At 44.9% G+C, this 15792-nt stretch overlaps 1 protein-coding gene across 4 annotated transcripts in view; it reads right to left on the reverse strand.

Annotated features, from left to right (window-relative positions):
* Positions 1–15792, reverse strand: part of RGL1 (ral guanine nucleotide dissociation stimulator like 1) — a 224635-nt gene that overhangs the window by 109247 nt on the left and 99596 nt on the right. The window contains exons 1-2 of one of the 4 annotated variants that reach the window (XM_032862656.1): positions 11258–11423; positions 10102–10212 (exon numbers count right to left, since the gene is read on the reverse strand). The exons of 1 other annotated variant lie outside the window; for it this stretch is intronic. In XM_032862656.1, the coding sequence (XP_032718547.1) occupies positions 10102–10212; positions 11258–11284 (138 nt within the window). In that variant the 5' untranslated portion in view covers positions 11285–11423. Of the gene's footprint in view, positions 1–10101; positions 10213–11257; positions 11424–15792 lie in introns of those variants that run through there. 2 more of the 4 variants (XM_032862655.1, XM_032862658.1) reach the window with 2 other exon arrangements.

Consider the following 15792-nt stretch of genomic DNA (forward strand, 5'->3'; position numbering starts at 1 on the left):
GCGCCCCTCATCTGTAAGATATTTACTGCATTTGTCTTTAGACTCATGAATATGGGGTATTTTTTTCCCCACATCCAATCTACAAAGAGAAGCCCTGCCTGCATTTTCAATGCACCTACAAATTAGGAATATCAATGGTGGTGGCAGAGGAAACACTACTCCTTGCTGAACATGAAGGTATCATTAGGTAAACAGCAGGTGGGGAGGAAAAAATACAGAAAAGATTCTCTCTTGGATAAGAGAAGAAAGGGAGGACTAATGAACAGACCATACGCCCAACGAGCACTTAGGTGGGGAGGAAAAAAAGAAATGACCTTGGGTTAAATAACAAGAAGAATACCCTTGTATTTGTACAATAATTCACACATTAAAAAGTACTTTCATACATTAACTCAGATGATCCTCACAAAACCTACAGGCAGAAGGAAAAGCAGGTATTTGCCCTACATCACCTGAAAGGAAAGCGAAGATTTAAAAAGTCGTGAGACAGTCTGAAGTTACAACCTCAGAAGCAAGTCAGCTCGTTCCTAGTTTGGGGTTCAAGTACTACATTAGCTAATCGACATGAGGTACAGTGAAAAATTTTTATCTTCATGTGAACTTATGAAGTTTAATCCAGAGCATGAAATTTATGGGGCAAGCTCAGTGGCCTGACATCCTAAGTTACGCCCGACAAAGAATGATTAGCATAATGCTTACCGCTGTAGAGATGTGGTTTCCTACCCTCCTGTTTTTCAGTTAGAAATAGCAAACATAATTTTTACGCAGTAAAATATTTTTAAGGCATTAAAATGAGCACAGCAACGAATTAACTCTACAGGAAAACTGGAGGAATTGAAAATGTGAAATGTTGGAGCCCAAGCAATAATGCCCTTCACTGTACAGGCAGCCAGACGGAGAAAACATAACAGATGTAGCTTCTAATAAACAAGGATTAATAAACACTGCCATGGTCCTTCCTCCCAGATGTGCAAAAGGAGAAAGTGATGTCAGGAACATGCCTTAAAGCCTTGCTAAAGCTGTTTCTTACACAATCTGGTTTACCCCAGGCTCGGGGGACTCAGGTAAGAAAGGCACCCACGCTTCCACAAGGTTCCACAAGGTTCCACGGCCAAGTTCAAGAGAGCGCCCGGACAGTAATGTCCTGAGGAGAGCCCCCACTCAGAGGGCGTCCCATATCCTAGGCACTGTGCCAAGCACCTTATATACATAATTCATTCACTCCCCCCAGTCTTTCCATCAGACGGAACTACTAGAATCCTCTCTACAAGTGCAAGTTTTGTAGCATCACAGCTCAAGCCCACACAGCTCACACGTGGCAGAGACGGGTTCTGAATTCAGGTCTGCCTGGCTCCAGAGCCCAGGCTCTCTCTTTTTCTATCGTTAACTGAAGGATAGCCGACATGCGATATTGCATTAGCTTCAGGTGTACAATACCATGATTTGGCAATTCTGTACATTTCGAAAATGCTCACCACTACAGACAGTAGTGACCGTCTGTCCCCATACAGAGTTTTTACAATACGACTGACTAGGGGCTCTTCACCAGTGCCCTAGGACCTCCCTCAACCAGAGCTCGTGAGAAGGAAGAGCTACCAGAAGATGTCAGCCCCTGCCAAGGCTCCAACTGAGGAGAAAGAACCACGTGCTAATTCCCCAGCCCGGCCCTGATGGCGCCAGGCCTTGTCAATACTTGGGGAAGTCATTTTTACAATAGATATGCTCATTGTGTTGTGCCATTGGGAGGAGGCAATGTGGGGACAGAAGATAGCAAATGCTTTCTGTGTGCTTCACAAACTAACGCAATGCTTCCAATTTCCTGAGTTTTCTAGTTAGGAGTGCCCATTATCTCAGTAAATAATTTCAAGTGTTGCAATGTTAATTGGAAAAGTCATGACTATTAAGCATTTTAAGCCAATATCTAATCCAGTTTTGATTTTTTTATTTATATCCATTCAATGTTCTTTCATTAGATAACAACTGTCTCCATTATTCTAGCCTCATCACCGGCAGTGACAGAAGCTATGGGAACAAGAAGGACACAAAAGTAGGGGAAAGTGTTAGCAAGGGGCTTGTGAACGGCCTCAGTTGACGCTTCTGACCAAAGACGTTCTACTTTTAGCGAAAAAGGTTTGGTTTTGGTTTTCCAGTTTTCTCTAGAATTATGAAACTGGAAGGACTCAGCCTTGGCTTCGCTTTTATAAGCGAGGAGAATGGATATTTAAATCAGCAGGAAACGAAATAAAGGAAAAAGTTGAATTGCTCAATTCTCTGCTGAAAGGAGCAAACAAATAGAAAACGTCTGGGAAAGTTTACATGGGACAAGATTAACTGTGTGGAAACGAATTCAAATGAACGGCCTACAGATGGCACAAGCAATTAAATGCTGGAAAATGTAGGGTAATGAGTCTGTGAGGAGGGAAAAATATACAGAACCACTGACAACACACGATCCCACCCCCAGGTACCACTGTTATTACCCTTAGAAGTCCCATACTACAGGACATGAAGGAGAAGTTGGCCTGGTGGGAGCAAGCTAGGCAGGAACCCTAACCTCAGAACACAATACACAGCCACATCTGTGGAAAGGCACGGGTATTTCTGCAAAAGGATCAGCAATAAATGACGTGAGCCTCTCTCTTCACAAGACTGACTGAGATTCTCCAAGGCGGAGTCTTCCTCCTCATGTTGGAAGCCTGCCCTACCTTTATTCCTTCCTCCCTCTCTCTGTTTTTACTCTTTTTTAAACTGAAGACGGTTCCTAGACAGTGCGAGTTAATCACAAAAATGACACAATTAAGGGAAAACAAGCAAATCATGACAAAGTCAGGCTTTGAATAATTATATAGAAGAGGCCACGGAGTGACATTCCAAAGATGTGGGAAATCCTAAAAAATAAAATGTGAAAAGACATCTTAACGCAGGCTCTGTGTGTGTGTGTGTGTGTGTGTGTGTGTGTGTGTAAGAGAGAAAGATTTTTTTCTTTTACATGAGTGCAATTCGCAATCAGACTTAGCCTCCAAGACCAGAAATGCAGGGAACCAAGACAAACAGTGTCAGAGAGGGGTTAAAGACAGCGAAGGCAGAGAGGAAAAAGGCCAAGACACCCAACCATAAAATTTCTTGTGTCTCTAACATGACAATTATAAGTTTAACTGCTGTTGTCTAAAATACAGCTCTATAATCATAGTCCTGTGGGTCCCATATTTACTCTCTCTCTCTGTGGCCTACAGATTTAATTTGTTTAGTTTGTAGGGAAACAGAAGACTTAGAAAGAAAGAAAGAGAGAGAGAGAGAGAGAGAGAGAGAGAAACCACCAGCTCTTCAAAGTTCTCTGGAATCTGAGAACCACGCACAGCTTGTGGCCTACTCATGGTGAGCCTGAGGTCGGGTCTCTGGACGTGACTTATCAGGCACGTGGGGGTCTGGTTATTCTTCAAGGCCTTCTGACAAGAAAGGAGACATCTGCTAGCATATACACGAGGAAGGCTGACTGGAAGTCCCCAGGACATGTCACCCAGGGAGCACAGGGTGATGCGGATCCCAGAAGGCCCAGCTTTGACAAGCTCTTTGAAGCCAGGGTGCTAAGATCCTCGCCTACCAGGCCTCCCATCCCCCACTCCCACCCTTCTCCTTCCTTGACTGCCATCCCCCCACCCCACCCTCTGTTCTGCTGCCATTCAGGTCCTTGTCCCTTTCCTCATGTCCCCCCCATGTTCTCCTCCCCCCCCCCCCCCCACGTCCCAGTCTGTCCTTCGAAGTGCATCCACCCCTCAGGGGTCAGTCATCTTGCTAAAATGCAGATCTGGCCATGCCATTCTGCCTGAAGCCCTTCTGTGACTACCCAGCATTCAGGACAGAGCAAAACCCAGAGCTTAGCATTCCGGACTCCCAGACACCTGACTGAACCCTTCTCTCTAGCCTCTTTTCCTGTCACCTTTCCACCAGGCGTCCTTCCCTCTTCCCTACACTGAGCCCTCACAGTGCTCTCACCTCCGGCCTCCATGCTTTCCCTGACCCTGTGCTGACTGGAAAGCCTGCCTCCAGCGCCCACACCTCCTTTAACTCCTACTCATCTGTCAACTCAACTCTTCACTAAAGAGCCCTCTCTTCCAGGCAGCCTTCCTGGAGTACCCACTCCCACCTTACCACCTAAGTTACATGCCCTCCTCTGGGGCTCCCCTAGCACACAGATTCCTCACATGGCACTGATCATACACACCTCAATATACCATAATCAGTTTACATTTCTGTCTCCCCTACTCCCTGTAGGTTCCTTCAGAACGACTTGTGTTTCGTTTTGTCTTGGATTCCCAAGACTTAACATGGTGCTTGGCATAATGTCGGTTTTGGATGAATAAAGGAATGCTATCGAAGGCAACGTTAGCTGACTCAAACACAGATGACAGAATCCCACAAACGGACAAGGAGCAGCCGTGAGGAAGTTCATACTGGATGTGTTTACTAGCAAAGGACCCCAGAAACTGCCAAAAACTCCAGACTCCAAATCAACTCTGGAGAGAGCCACACCCATCAGCAAAAGACATGAGCTAGCTGAGCCTTTCTAGTGGGGTGAAGCCACATTTGGTATCTTCCCCCATTTAACCATAACTTTCCTTGCTCTGTTTACAGAAATCTTTTTTTTTTTCCATATCATGAGATATATCATGGTATACCATGGTAGAAATGTTAATGTCTTACTCAATTCAGCTTATTATTGTATATTTTAACTTAAAATGTGTAAGATAGTCACTACAAGATTTTAATTATTTAGAAGGGGGAGGTGTAAAAGGAACATACGCTATGGACAAAGGAAACAAATAAGTAGGATAGGGCAGGGACAAATTGCAGCGAGGCACTCAAGGAGAAAAGCATAGTATTGACCGTATTGCCCTCCTTTTCTTTCTAAATTGAAAACATCACTAAACTTTCTCTTTATAATTTCACAGAAATAAGAATAAGATGTGTTTATAAGACTGATTTAACAGAATGTATACTTTAAGCATACAGAGTCAACGTACTCTTACATTTGTACTATCATGTATGTGACAAGGGTAGACACGTATTTGGAATTCAGCGGAGTTGTCCCCGAATTGCTGAACTCAACTGGATATTCTTAATTACAGACTGAATATCCCTGACTCAGATCCCAATGGATTTTACAAGAAATGAAAGGATCCAACACCGTAAGGATATCTTGGGCACTTGAAACTGACATCTTCTCGACTGGTGCAAGCTACCATATTAGCAGAGTATTTCAGAAACATGTTCCCAAGGTCAAAAAGAAAAAGATCAGTTTATTTGGCTACAGATGGCTGATAATTTTGAAAGTGACTTTCTAAAGCCTAAATTCAACATTTTGATAGACAGGAATAATGCAACCCAAAGGCCTGTTTTCCTAGATGAAAACAAGGATGACCAACTGTAAACTAAGGGCTCCTCTAGGGCTTAGTTCCTTACCATTCTAAAATCCCGCTCCTGAGCTTTCCAACCACACATATTTATAATGCTTGCCAACACTTTTTAACTCATGCATTGCCTTTCTTTCTTCAGCATTCAGCAGTGAGACAAGTACAATAGGGTCTCTTGCTTTTGAAAGGTACTGGGGAAGTGTCTCGTTAATTCACTGCTGTGATTTTTTTTCTCAAAACGAATAATCACTACCTTTGTGCCCCGCTTTGTTCCAGAAAGAATGCAAGATAGCTATAATCATCACCTAATTGATTTTTCTTGCTCCCACACACCCCTCCTCTTCTTTATAAGCTAACATCTTCATGCTGATTGCGTTTTAAATGCGGAGCAACCACACATTCATGTGTATCAAGACAATATTAGTGTCCCAGAAAGGAAGGAAGCTGGATCCATTCATTCAACACACACTGAGTTTCTGCCATCTAGATGGCCACCGTTCCCACTTCACCAAGTTAGCAGTCTAGTGAGGGATAGAAGCAAATAACCAGATAATTACAACAGAGTGAGCTGAACGTATGACAGAGAAATAGAGAATGCTTATGGAACCTGGAGAAGAGGCATCTCCTCCAGACTTGGGAGATCAGAGAAGCTTCCCATAAGTGAAGTAGGTGAAAACTTGAGGAACCATAGACTATTTGAAGGTAATATGATAGCAACGCCACCAAAACACCAGATAGAGTCAATCCACATAGTGTATCCAGTGAGAGTCAACTTCTCCATCCAGATGGGACAAGTGGTCACGTTGTCACTGTACCCATACAACTCACGGACTGGCCACAATTCATCCCAAACACTAGGTTCTGTAACGGAATTCCAGTTCTCTTTATTTCTAAATATATTCTGCTTTCTCCTGTCCTGGTTCACTAACTTTACCAGCCTCCCAACTATCAAGCATTTCAACTCAACCCAACCAGGGCCTATGTGGGAGACAGAGTGATAGGTAGAAGACACAGGGAGGGGAGGAACAGGGGCCATACCTCAAAGACCACATAACCACAGAAGCATAAAACTGAGAGAAGCCATGTGGCCACCCCCCACAAACCTTGCTGCGTCGCACTAGCGCTTACCAATGCTCCTTGCTAAACAAATGTCCCCACTTTGAATTTATCTTAGGTTGGATACATTTCTCTGTACCCTGCATCTCTTATAGTCCAAAGACAGCAGACTGGGCTCCTGACCCCAAAGCCCCTTCCCTAACAGTTGGATCTTCAACCTCTGTCCATTTGAGTATTCTTCCTAAAATGGTACATTTTATGACTCCAGAGAATATGGATGTTTTCTTAAATCATCTCTATATATCACTTGTCAATATAAAACCCAACACTGAGACCAAAGAAAAATAACAAGCTTTGACCATTTGCCCTTCCAGAAATCACTGGCCATTCTACAAGCTGACTGAATGGTTGGATGGAATTACTTGTTAATGCCCCTTCCAATCTGGGGACTTCATGATCCTACGACATAACCGCAGTCATTTCTCCTGGAAGGCTAGGAAAAGTTGTCCCAGTCTAAGAAGTTATTGTAAAGGGAGAATCGGGTCAGTATTTCAATAATATTTGGCTTTTCAAAGTTTGCCCAACATAACCTCACTGTTAACAGGTAAAGCCACAGCTGCACAGAGAAGGAAATGCAGCCTGGGCCATACTCAGTTGTATATTTTACAACCAAAGGTGGAGGGTTTTACTTCAAAAGATCAATGAAACACAAAATTTAACAAGCAAATAGTAAAAAAAAAGAATGTTCTAAATGTTTTGGATTGTATGATACTTCCCGTCCAAGGATGTGTAATTATTTTTACTATCCTTTCCAAATTGAATCTTCATTACATGTTGAGATCTCAGTAGCAGAAAATTCAAAACTTGTACTCAGGCTTTAAGGCATTTAAAAAGCCTTACGTACCTGTAGTGAGAGCTATGCCCACCCTCGTGCGCTGCATAACCTCATACATTTCTTTGGGGCTCCACACATGACACACCCAAAATGGAGACTATCTAACTAAGATGCAGATCTTCACAACAAATGTCTCGATTTGTGGGTCAAACTATCATTCAGGGTGTCAAAAAGAGAAAGCCCCACCACTCAAGTCCTGTGGCAGGTGTTGCATCTAGGCAAAAAGTACGCCCCATGCATCCCTGGTCTTCTGAGCCAATGTTTTCTTCCACTCTCATGGAAACAGCCAGAAGGTTCCAGGCAGTTCCTGACAGCAAGGAACTAACCAACTGGGTTTGAATCCAACCTCTACCACCTCCTAGCTGTGTGAATCTGGCAAGCAATTTAACCTCTCTAGGCATTAGTTTCTTTATGTGGGGAGGAAAAAAAAAAGATAATCACAACACCACCTTCCTTACAGGATTACTGACATATTTCAGTAATACTCTCACCTCCCCTCGATCTCTAATTGACACTAAAACCAGTTGCTTTGGAGAATTTTGAAAGGGCTACTGGAATGTAGGAGAACAAATATGGAGAAGCCACTCGGTCCTAAAAAGAAGGGTTTTGTAATTACCATGGCTCAATTGGTTGAGTCACATTTAATTAAGTCTGGAATTTCCAAGGACAAAAAACAGAGCTTCCCAACAGGACACCTATGACAAGAAAACAAGTAGGATTAGAGTTGGAAAGTTCCTAAGAACATGCTCTTGAGGGCTGGGGTGGTGACCACAAACCACACTTTGTGGCACTAGAAGGGAAGAGAGATTCTTCCACCAACCAGAAGAAATCTTTACATGTTGTCCTCCCTCTCAATATCTCAGCTCTGCTGCTAAGCCCAGGTGAACCAACTCTGAACTCTGTATAAATCTGCGAACACTGAGAGCGGGAAGAGAAAAGAGGCCGAGTCCAGCAAATAGAACAGTCAATGAGAATCACGAAATACCTGTGCACATCTCAAAGAGCCACACTTTGTGGTTTGGGGCCTATAAAGTTAACCCCTCTGTTTCCCCATGACTTCTCCATTCATGGGTGCTGTGTTGGCTAAAAACTAAAACTGTCACCCAAGCAACATCAGTGTCCTTAGAAAGAGAGGAACAACTCAGCATCAGGGAACGTAATGACCCTTTCCGAGGCAGCTGGTTTAGAACTTGTGAATCATTGTGAAACACCAAAACAGGCCCAACCACATCAACACCACAGTCAAATAAAATGCATAGACACAGCCGCCCAAAACAAAGGGATGACTCGTCAGAATTCTGGATCTGCCTTCCTTCCCTATCAGGTCTGCTGGGGATGCACATGATGTGCCTGAAAGTCCTACTCAGAGGAAGGGACCTGGTTGATAAGTGAAGGGCTCCGGTTTTCAAAGGAAAGATCCCTGCCCTTCCCGGCCACACCCGCAGTTGTCACCAAGAGGTGACAGCCCTCGTGGGTGGTACCTCGGCCCTAAGTACAGAGAAGGAAACGCCTGAGTTGAGGCAACTGGATAAGCCCAGAGCAGCGAAGGCCTGTGTCAGCAGAACAGCGGACCCAGCAGCGGTCCCCACTGCAAACCATCCTGCCCGAAACTCGGGACACACAGGTTACATGTTGCCTCTAGTCTCCACGTGAGGCCCTGGGCAGTTTTGTTTCCTGTCTGCCTTCACACCCTCCCTTTGAATCTGTTCAAGCACTGAATTCTGGGAGAGGCAAAGCCAGTGAAGATTGAACACAAGTGCATAATCATCGCCGCCTTCCAGTCCATCCCCTATGAAGCCTGAGTGTGGCTCAAACGAGGCCAGGTGAAACCACACTCCATCCCCTCTCTTCAGCCCACCCCGATTTTCTTTCTCAAGGCTCTCTGTGTCACCTCTCACTGCTGAGGATTCCTTCTATCTCCAGATCGAGAATTCCTTCGTTCTTCCACATGTTGGTATCTGCCCAAGGAGTGATCCTGTCACTAAGCTTTCCACTTCTCCCCAGGATGTGTTGAAGGAGCCACTAGGTGATAACAGATAAGTCACATGATCCCAACCAAGATTTCAGAACCTCGGTGGAAAAAGTCCTGTTTATGGAAGCAGTGTTTCTCCAAAGACCCAACATTCTGTGCCCGCTACACATGAAATCGAGGGCACGATACATGCATTTGTCTCCTCACCGGCTGCAGAGAGGACGTAAAAATGGGAAATCTGCCGCCACCACCACCACCACCACCACCCCCCACCCCGAAAGAAGATAGGCAGATCCCGAATGGTCTGTCTCTGTCCCCTGAGCATTCTGGGTACTTGGTGAAGGTACAGAAGCAGAGGGGCTGTCAGCATCAGCAGGGGGAGGACGGAGAGAGAAAAGGCTGCCATCTGGGCCAAAGTGCTTATGGTTCTTGTCTAACACAGAGAATGCTGCTTTCTGGTCCTGTTACTGAGTGTCACTTTCTGCCACGCCACCCCTACTCTGTTTGCCAAAGACCTCAAGATGTTTCTAAGAGGTTCTGAATTATTGACAAACCGAGGGAAGATGCTTTGGAAAACATTAAGTACAAAAACAGACCTGTACAGCTAGTGCAAACAGTCGGTCATTGGCAGTTTCCTTTTTAAGGCCAAAAGAGGAGAAGGAGAAGAAGAAGGAAAAGAAAAGCCTGCCACTGCTAAATAATGATGATATTCACAGAACAACAGGCACTGCAACTCCAAAGTTCACAGTCTCTCCGGCTTTACTCACCCCTAGCCATCTTGCTCCTTTATTGGCAGCCTGTTGAATCTGGACTCTTTTGAGGGTGACATGGTAAACAGCGCCTTCCTCTACCTCTTCACCCCAGTCCTGAATCGAGCTCTGCCAGGGGATGGGATAAAGAGAAAGAAAAAAGAGTATTTTTTTTCCTCTCCGCTAACCACCATCTATCCCAGCGGCTTTCCTGCTTACAACAGCACTCGGGGCACAAGATGGGTTGTTCAAAATAAATACTACAATCAGAGCAACACAAGACACATTGCGATAGAGGGAATGCTGAAATGTTCTTGGCTCCCCGTCCTTTCCCGTGGTATCAGGATCCCCAGACTTTTCCATGTAGTTCTTTTTCCTAGACTCACTCACGTATCTTGGGGTTTGGGGTTTTTTGGTTTTTTAAGTCTTTCCCACCCCCTCTTCCTTAAGACACTGTGATTTACTCCTGGTTAACTCTCCCCGGCCCTCCCCCAGCCCCACATAAGTTGAAGGAAAAATCATTCGATGGTAGAAAGAGTCGGTACTACTTTTATAATGGCTCAGTTATTTGAGCATACTACATTTCAAACTCAGGCACAAACAAGTGTTTAAAATGCCAAGAGTCCTTTCTCCTTTGGAAGTGAAATGCTTCCCGTGTCTTTTTCTCCTCTTGCTGCGTTGGGACCCAGAGAGTTATTAGCGCGGTCGGGGGGTTAAAAACTTTTTATTTCCGTAAAATAATCTGGCAAGTGAAATTAAAGGGGAAAAAAAAAAAAAGGCAACACAGCATCACGCAACTGCAAGTAAAACGCGTGCGGCGACCGCCGGGACTTCCACGTCCGCAGCTAAACCTGAAGTCGTGTTAAAGAGCCGCCGGGACGCAGAGGCGCTCCCGGGGCCACCCCGCCTAACAGTTCCCTGTCCTGAAAAGTTTTCTTTTCCCCGCAAACATCTGCCCCAGACACACCAAAGGCTCCTGGCGAGAAAGTCAGTGTGGATGAAAGGGAGGGGACAACGCGGAGAGGAAGGCATACAAAGCAGAGCGAGAAAGCCTCGGCTCCCGAGCAGGGGGTCGGATGGCTCCGTCCGCTCCGAGGAGTCCAAACACGCCCAGAGAAAGCGGGAGAAGATTCCCCGGCAGAGAAGCCTCGGGAGAAGGCAGAGCTCTCGTTACCATTTTAGCTTGCCAAAGCAATTTCATTCTCAGTTTTCTCTCCGGTCCGCGGCCGCGGCATGGTGCGCCCTGCTCCCCGGTGCCCACGCAGTGTCGGCCGGCGCGGCCGCGGCGCCCCCAGCCCACCGCCCGCGCAGCCGCCGCGCCCCGAGCGAGCACAGACCCGCGCGCTGCCCCCGCCGCCGCCGCCGCCGCCGCCGCCGGTGCGCGCGACTCGGGCCACAAAGGGAGCGCGGCGAGCGAGGGCGCCGCAGACTCCTCCCCGCGCCGCTCCGCCGCTCCGTGATGTCAGGCTTTCCTGTTTGTGCTCGGAGCACACTCTCCTTTGCTCAAATCCCGTGCATCAAGTGAGCGGGCAATAGTTTCTCCAGCTCCGAAGGCGATCGGGACACAGCCCTTTCAAGGTGCTCGGGTTTCCTGCATGGTCGCCCGGTGCCGAAAAGGGACCGGGTGTGGTATGGGGTTGGGGAGGATCCAAGTGTGTGTCTTCTTCCTTTGCTAAGAGATAAAGGGGGAGGGGGCAGTGCCAAAAGGATGGAGGAGAGGGTCGGGAAAACTTTTGTTGCCTCCTGAATTTAGATTAAATCAGAGCAGTCCTCCAAGCCAGGAAGTTTTTCATTAGGACAAAAAAGAAGTGGTCGGAGGATATTCCAAAACCCATGCCCAGCGGCCGTCCCGCTCCTGCATCAGCATGCAGCCAATAGGAAATTGCTCTGGACTTTTTTTCTACCACCCATTATGATAAAGCTCGTCCGTAGTAACTGACCACTGTGGGTGGGAAGGGGCGAAGCAGGAAAGGGTTTTACTGGGACTAACAGCCTGGAAAGTGGACCATCACTGGCCCCGGAGGCTGTGTGAATCTTAGTGAGACAGCCATGGGTTGAGTTTTCCTTACTGAGGGGACACAGCGGGATAACAACAGCAAGGAAAGAGCCCTTCGTGAGGAGATTGCCCGAGGGAGTTTTGTCATGACAGATCGATCTGCCACCAGGACCAAAGATTATAACATCTTCTAGAACCCATCTTAATAAACCAACAGCACGGCACCAGATGATAATGTAGTCACACTTCGGCACATGACAGAATTCCACACCAGTTACAAGAAACTTTAGAGTTCATGTCTGTAATACTATCCCCCCTAATTGGCCTCAATCACCTTTAAATTTGTTTTTAAAGACCTCTCACTAATTGCCATGCTAAGGCATAAGGCTAGGATTTGGTTCTTGATAAATAGATCATGAGCTGAAAAGCTAGAGAATCCTGTGTACTCCTCTTCCCAGAATAGCAGAATAAATGACAGCGAGGGCACATCGAGGAAAGGCAAAAGGATTTTGGACACTTGAGACCATCTTGAAGTAACTCGGCCAAGTTTCCCTCAGACAACCAGAACTACCCTACTCAGTAACTGTGGAGAGAGTGCATACTCTTTTTATAAAACCAAAGTGGTTGTTTCTATAACTTAAAAAGTAAAAGCACATAGTCTAGATCCTCCTGTGATCACCAGGACAGAGTGTCCCCAGTGCCTAGAGGAAAATGATGTGGTGGCCCTACCCTCCCCCTCCTTAAGCCATCCCCCAGGTCCCCTGGCCCACCCCTAGAGGACCTGCCTAATCAGTGATCTCAAAGACCACAAGATGCCCCTGAGGACAGTTAAGCAACCCTCAAGATTAACTTCATCACTACTCTAACCCAAATTGGGGCTGTAAACTTGGAGACTATTGAAAATTTTTCACCTCAGGGGTATCAGGTAGTTTCTCAGCTCCGCCCCTCACAGGAAGCCTTCCCAGACAGAGCAGATTACAGCTCACAAGGCCTCGCTCAGGTTTCAGATCTCATCACCCTCTCTTCTACACCACCAGCTCCCTGGCTGGCCACCTGGTGTATAAAGGGGAAACACAGGCTTCAAGGCAAGTGGATCCAGCTTCAAATCCACACTTACATTAAGATCGAAGTTGGGCGTGGGGCGCCTGGGCCAGCCCAGTCGGTTGGGCATCTAACTCTTGGTTTCCACTCTGGCAGTGGTCTCAGTGTCTTGGGATCGAGCCCGCATACGGTTCTGTGCTCAACCTGGAGTCTGCTTGGGATTCTCTCTCTCCTCTCCCCAACTCCCTGTGCTCTCTCTTGCTCTCTCTTCAAATAAATAAATAAATCTTTTTTTTTTTTTTAAAGAGTGAACTTGGCTGCTATCTCCCTGAGCCTTAGTTTCCTCATCTGTAAAATGGGACAAACATCTATCTCATAAGTTTGAAGAAGGAGTAAATGAAAAATGTATGCAAATTATCACACGGTAAGTGATCAAAAAAGTTCCATTCCCGTATCATTGCACTCCTCCCAAACTGTATTTTCCCAAACTCACTGAAAAGTTGTGTATGTATTCAATGTGGGGAACTCTGAAATCATGTCTTCTTACTAAATTACATTATAATTTCAGAGAGGTCTTCCAAGAATAACTGTTTGTATTCATACTTGATAATGTGTATGTGATTTTGCTCAATGCTGAACCACACACCTACACACACACACACACACTCAGGTCTAGTTATACTAGATAGTGCAATCAAGTGTTGTATTTTACAATTTTTAAAATATTCATTTAAAAATATTTCACCTGGAGTGCTGTGAAATGTGTAAACCTGGAGATTCACAGACCTGTACCCCTGGGGGAAAAAAAATATATGTTTATAAAAAATAAAATTAAAAAAAAAAATTTCACCTGTAGGCAGCTCAGACAGTATGACCTTGTTACCCGTACCTTTGGGTTAAAATACTCCTGGCCAATATGTGGGAAGGATAAACCAGTAAGCCATTTATAATTAGGTTTGAATTTATTTACCAGATTACCTTGCCTATGACCTAGCATGGTCCTAAGAGGACAGGTCAAGTTCTGTTAAAAGGAGATCAGCAATGTTTTCAGTGTACAAGTCTTTCATCTCTTTGGTTTAGTTTATTCCTAAGTTTTTATTCTTTTTGATGCTATTGTAAATAGGATTGATTTCTTAATTTCACTTTCGGATTGTTCATTGTTAGGGTATAGAAATGCATTCGATTTTTTATATTGAGTTTTGCATCCTGCAATTTTAATAAATTCACTTATTAGTTCTAACAGTTTACTTGTGGACATAAATAAATGAAAAGACACTTTGTTTTCATGGAGTTGAAGGCTTAATACTGTTAAAATATCCATGCTTACCCCAAGCAATCTACAGATTCAATCAATTCCTAACAAAACTACAACAGCAGTTTTTACAGAAATAGAAAAAAAAAATCCTAGATTCATATGGAACCACAAAGGATACTGAAGAGCCAAAGCAATCTTGAAAAAGAACAAAGTTGGAAGTGTCCCAGTTTCTGATTTCAAAATAAATTACTAGGCTATAGTAATTAAAACAGCATGGAACTGGCATACTGACAGACAAAAAAAATATAACAATGGAACCTAAACACTCAGAAATAAACCCAAACTATACAGTCAACTGCTCTTTGACAAGGGTGCCAAGAATAAATAGTTGGGGAAGGGACGGTCTCTTCAAAAATGGTACTGGGAAAACTGGATATCCACCAAATTCCTAGAGTACATAGGGGGAGGGCGCCTGGGTGGCTCAGTGGGTTAAAGCCTCTGCCTTTGGCTCAGGTCATGATCCCAGGATCCTGGGATTGAGCCCCACATTGGGCTCTCTGCTCAGCGGGAACCCTGCTTCCTCCTCTCTCTCTGCCTGCTTGTGACCTCTGTCTGTCAAATAAATAAATAAAATCTTTAAAAAAAATTTTTAAAAAGAATACATGGGGGAAAGCTTCATGACACTGGTCATGGCATTGAGTTCGTGACTATGACACCACAAGTATAGGCAACAAAAGCACAAATAGCCAAGCAAGACTAGATCAAGTTCAAAAGCTTTGACACAGCAAAGGAAAACAATCAACAGAGTTAAAAGGCAACATACCAAATGGGAGAAAATATCTGCAAACAACATATCAGATAGGAGTTAATATCCATAACATATAAGGAATTTCTACAACGCAACAGAAAAGAAAGGACACACCAAGCAAACAAATAAAATAACCCAATTTAAAAATGGGCACAGAATGAATAAACATTTCTCCAAAGAAGAGATACAAATGGCCAAGAGGTACATGAAAAGAGGTTTACTGTGCCTGATCATCAGGGAGATGGAAATCAAAACCACAATAAGATATCATGTCACAACTATAAGGATGGCCATTATAAACAAACAAAGAAAAAAATGTTCGCTAGGATATGGAGGGAAGGGAAACCTTGAACACTGGTGGTAGGAATGTAAACTGGCAGAGTCATTACGGAAAAGAGTTCCAAGTTTCCTTGATAAACTAAAAATAGAACTGCCTCATGAGCCAGCAATCCCACCTCTGCTCTTTCATCCAAAACAACTGAAACAAGGATCTCGAAGAGCTCCCTGCATTTCCATGATCACTGTGGTACTGTTCATAATAGCTGAGACGTGGAGGCCACCTAACTGTCCATCAACGGATGAACAAATAAAGGAAATGTGATACGGACA

Source organism: Lontra canadensis, unplaced genomic scaffold (assembly GCF_010015895.1).
Source record: "Lontra canadensis isolate GAN:19392208 unplaced genomic scaffold, GSC_riverotter_1.0 scaffold24, whole genome shotgun sequence".
Taxonomy (NCBI): Eukaryota; Metazoa; Chordata; class Mammalia; order Carnivora; family Mustelidae; genus Lontra; species Lontra canadensis.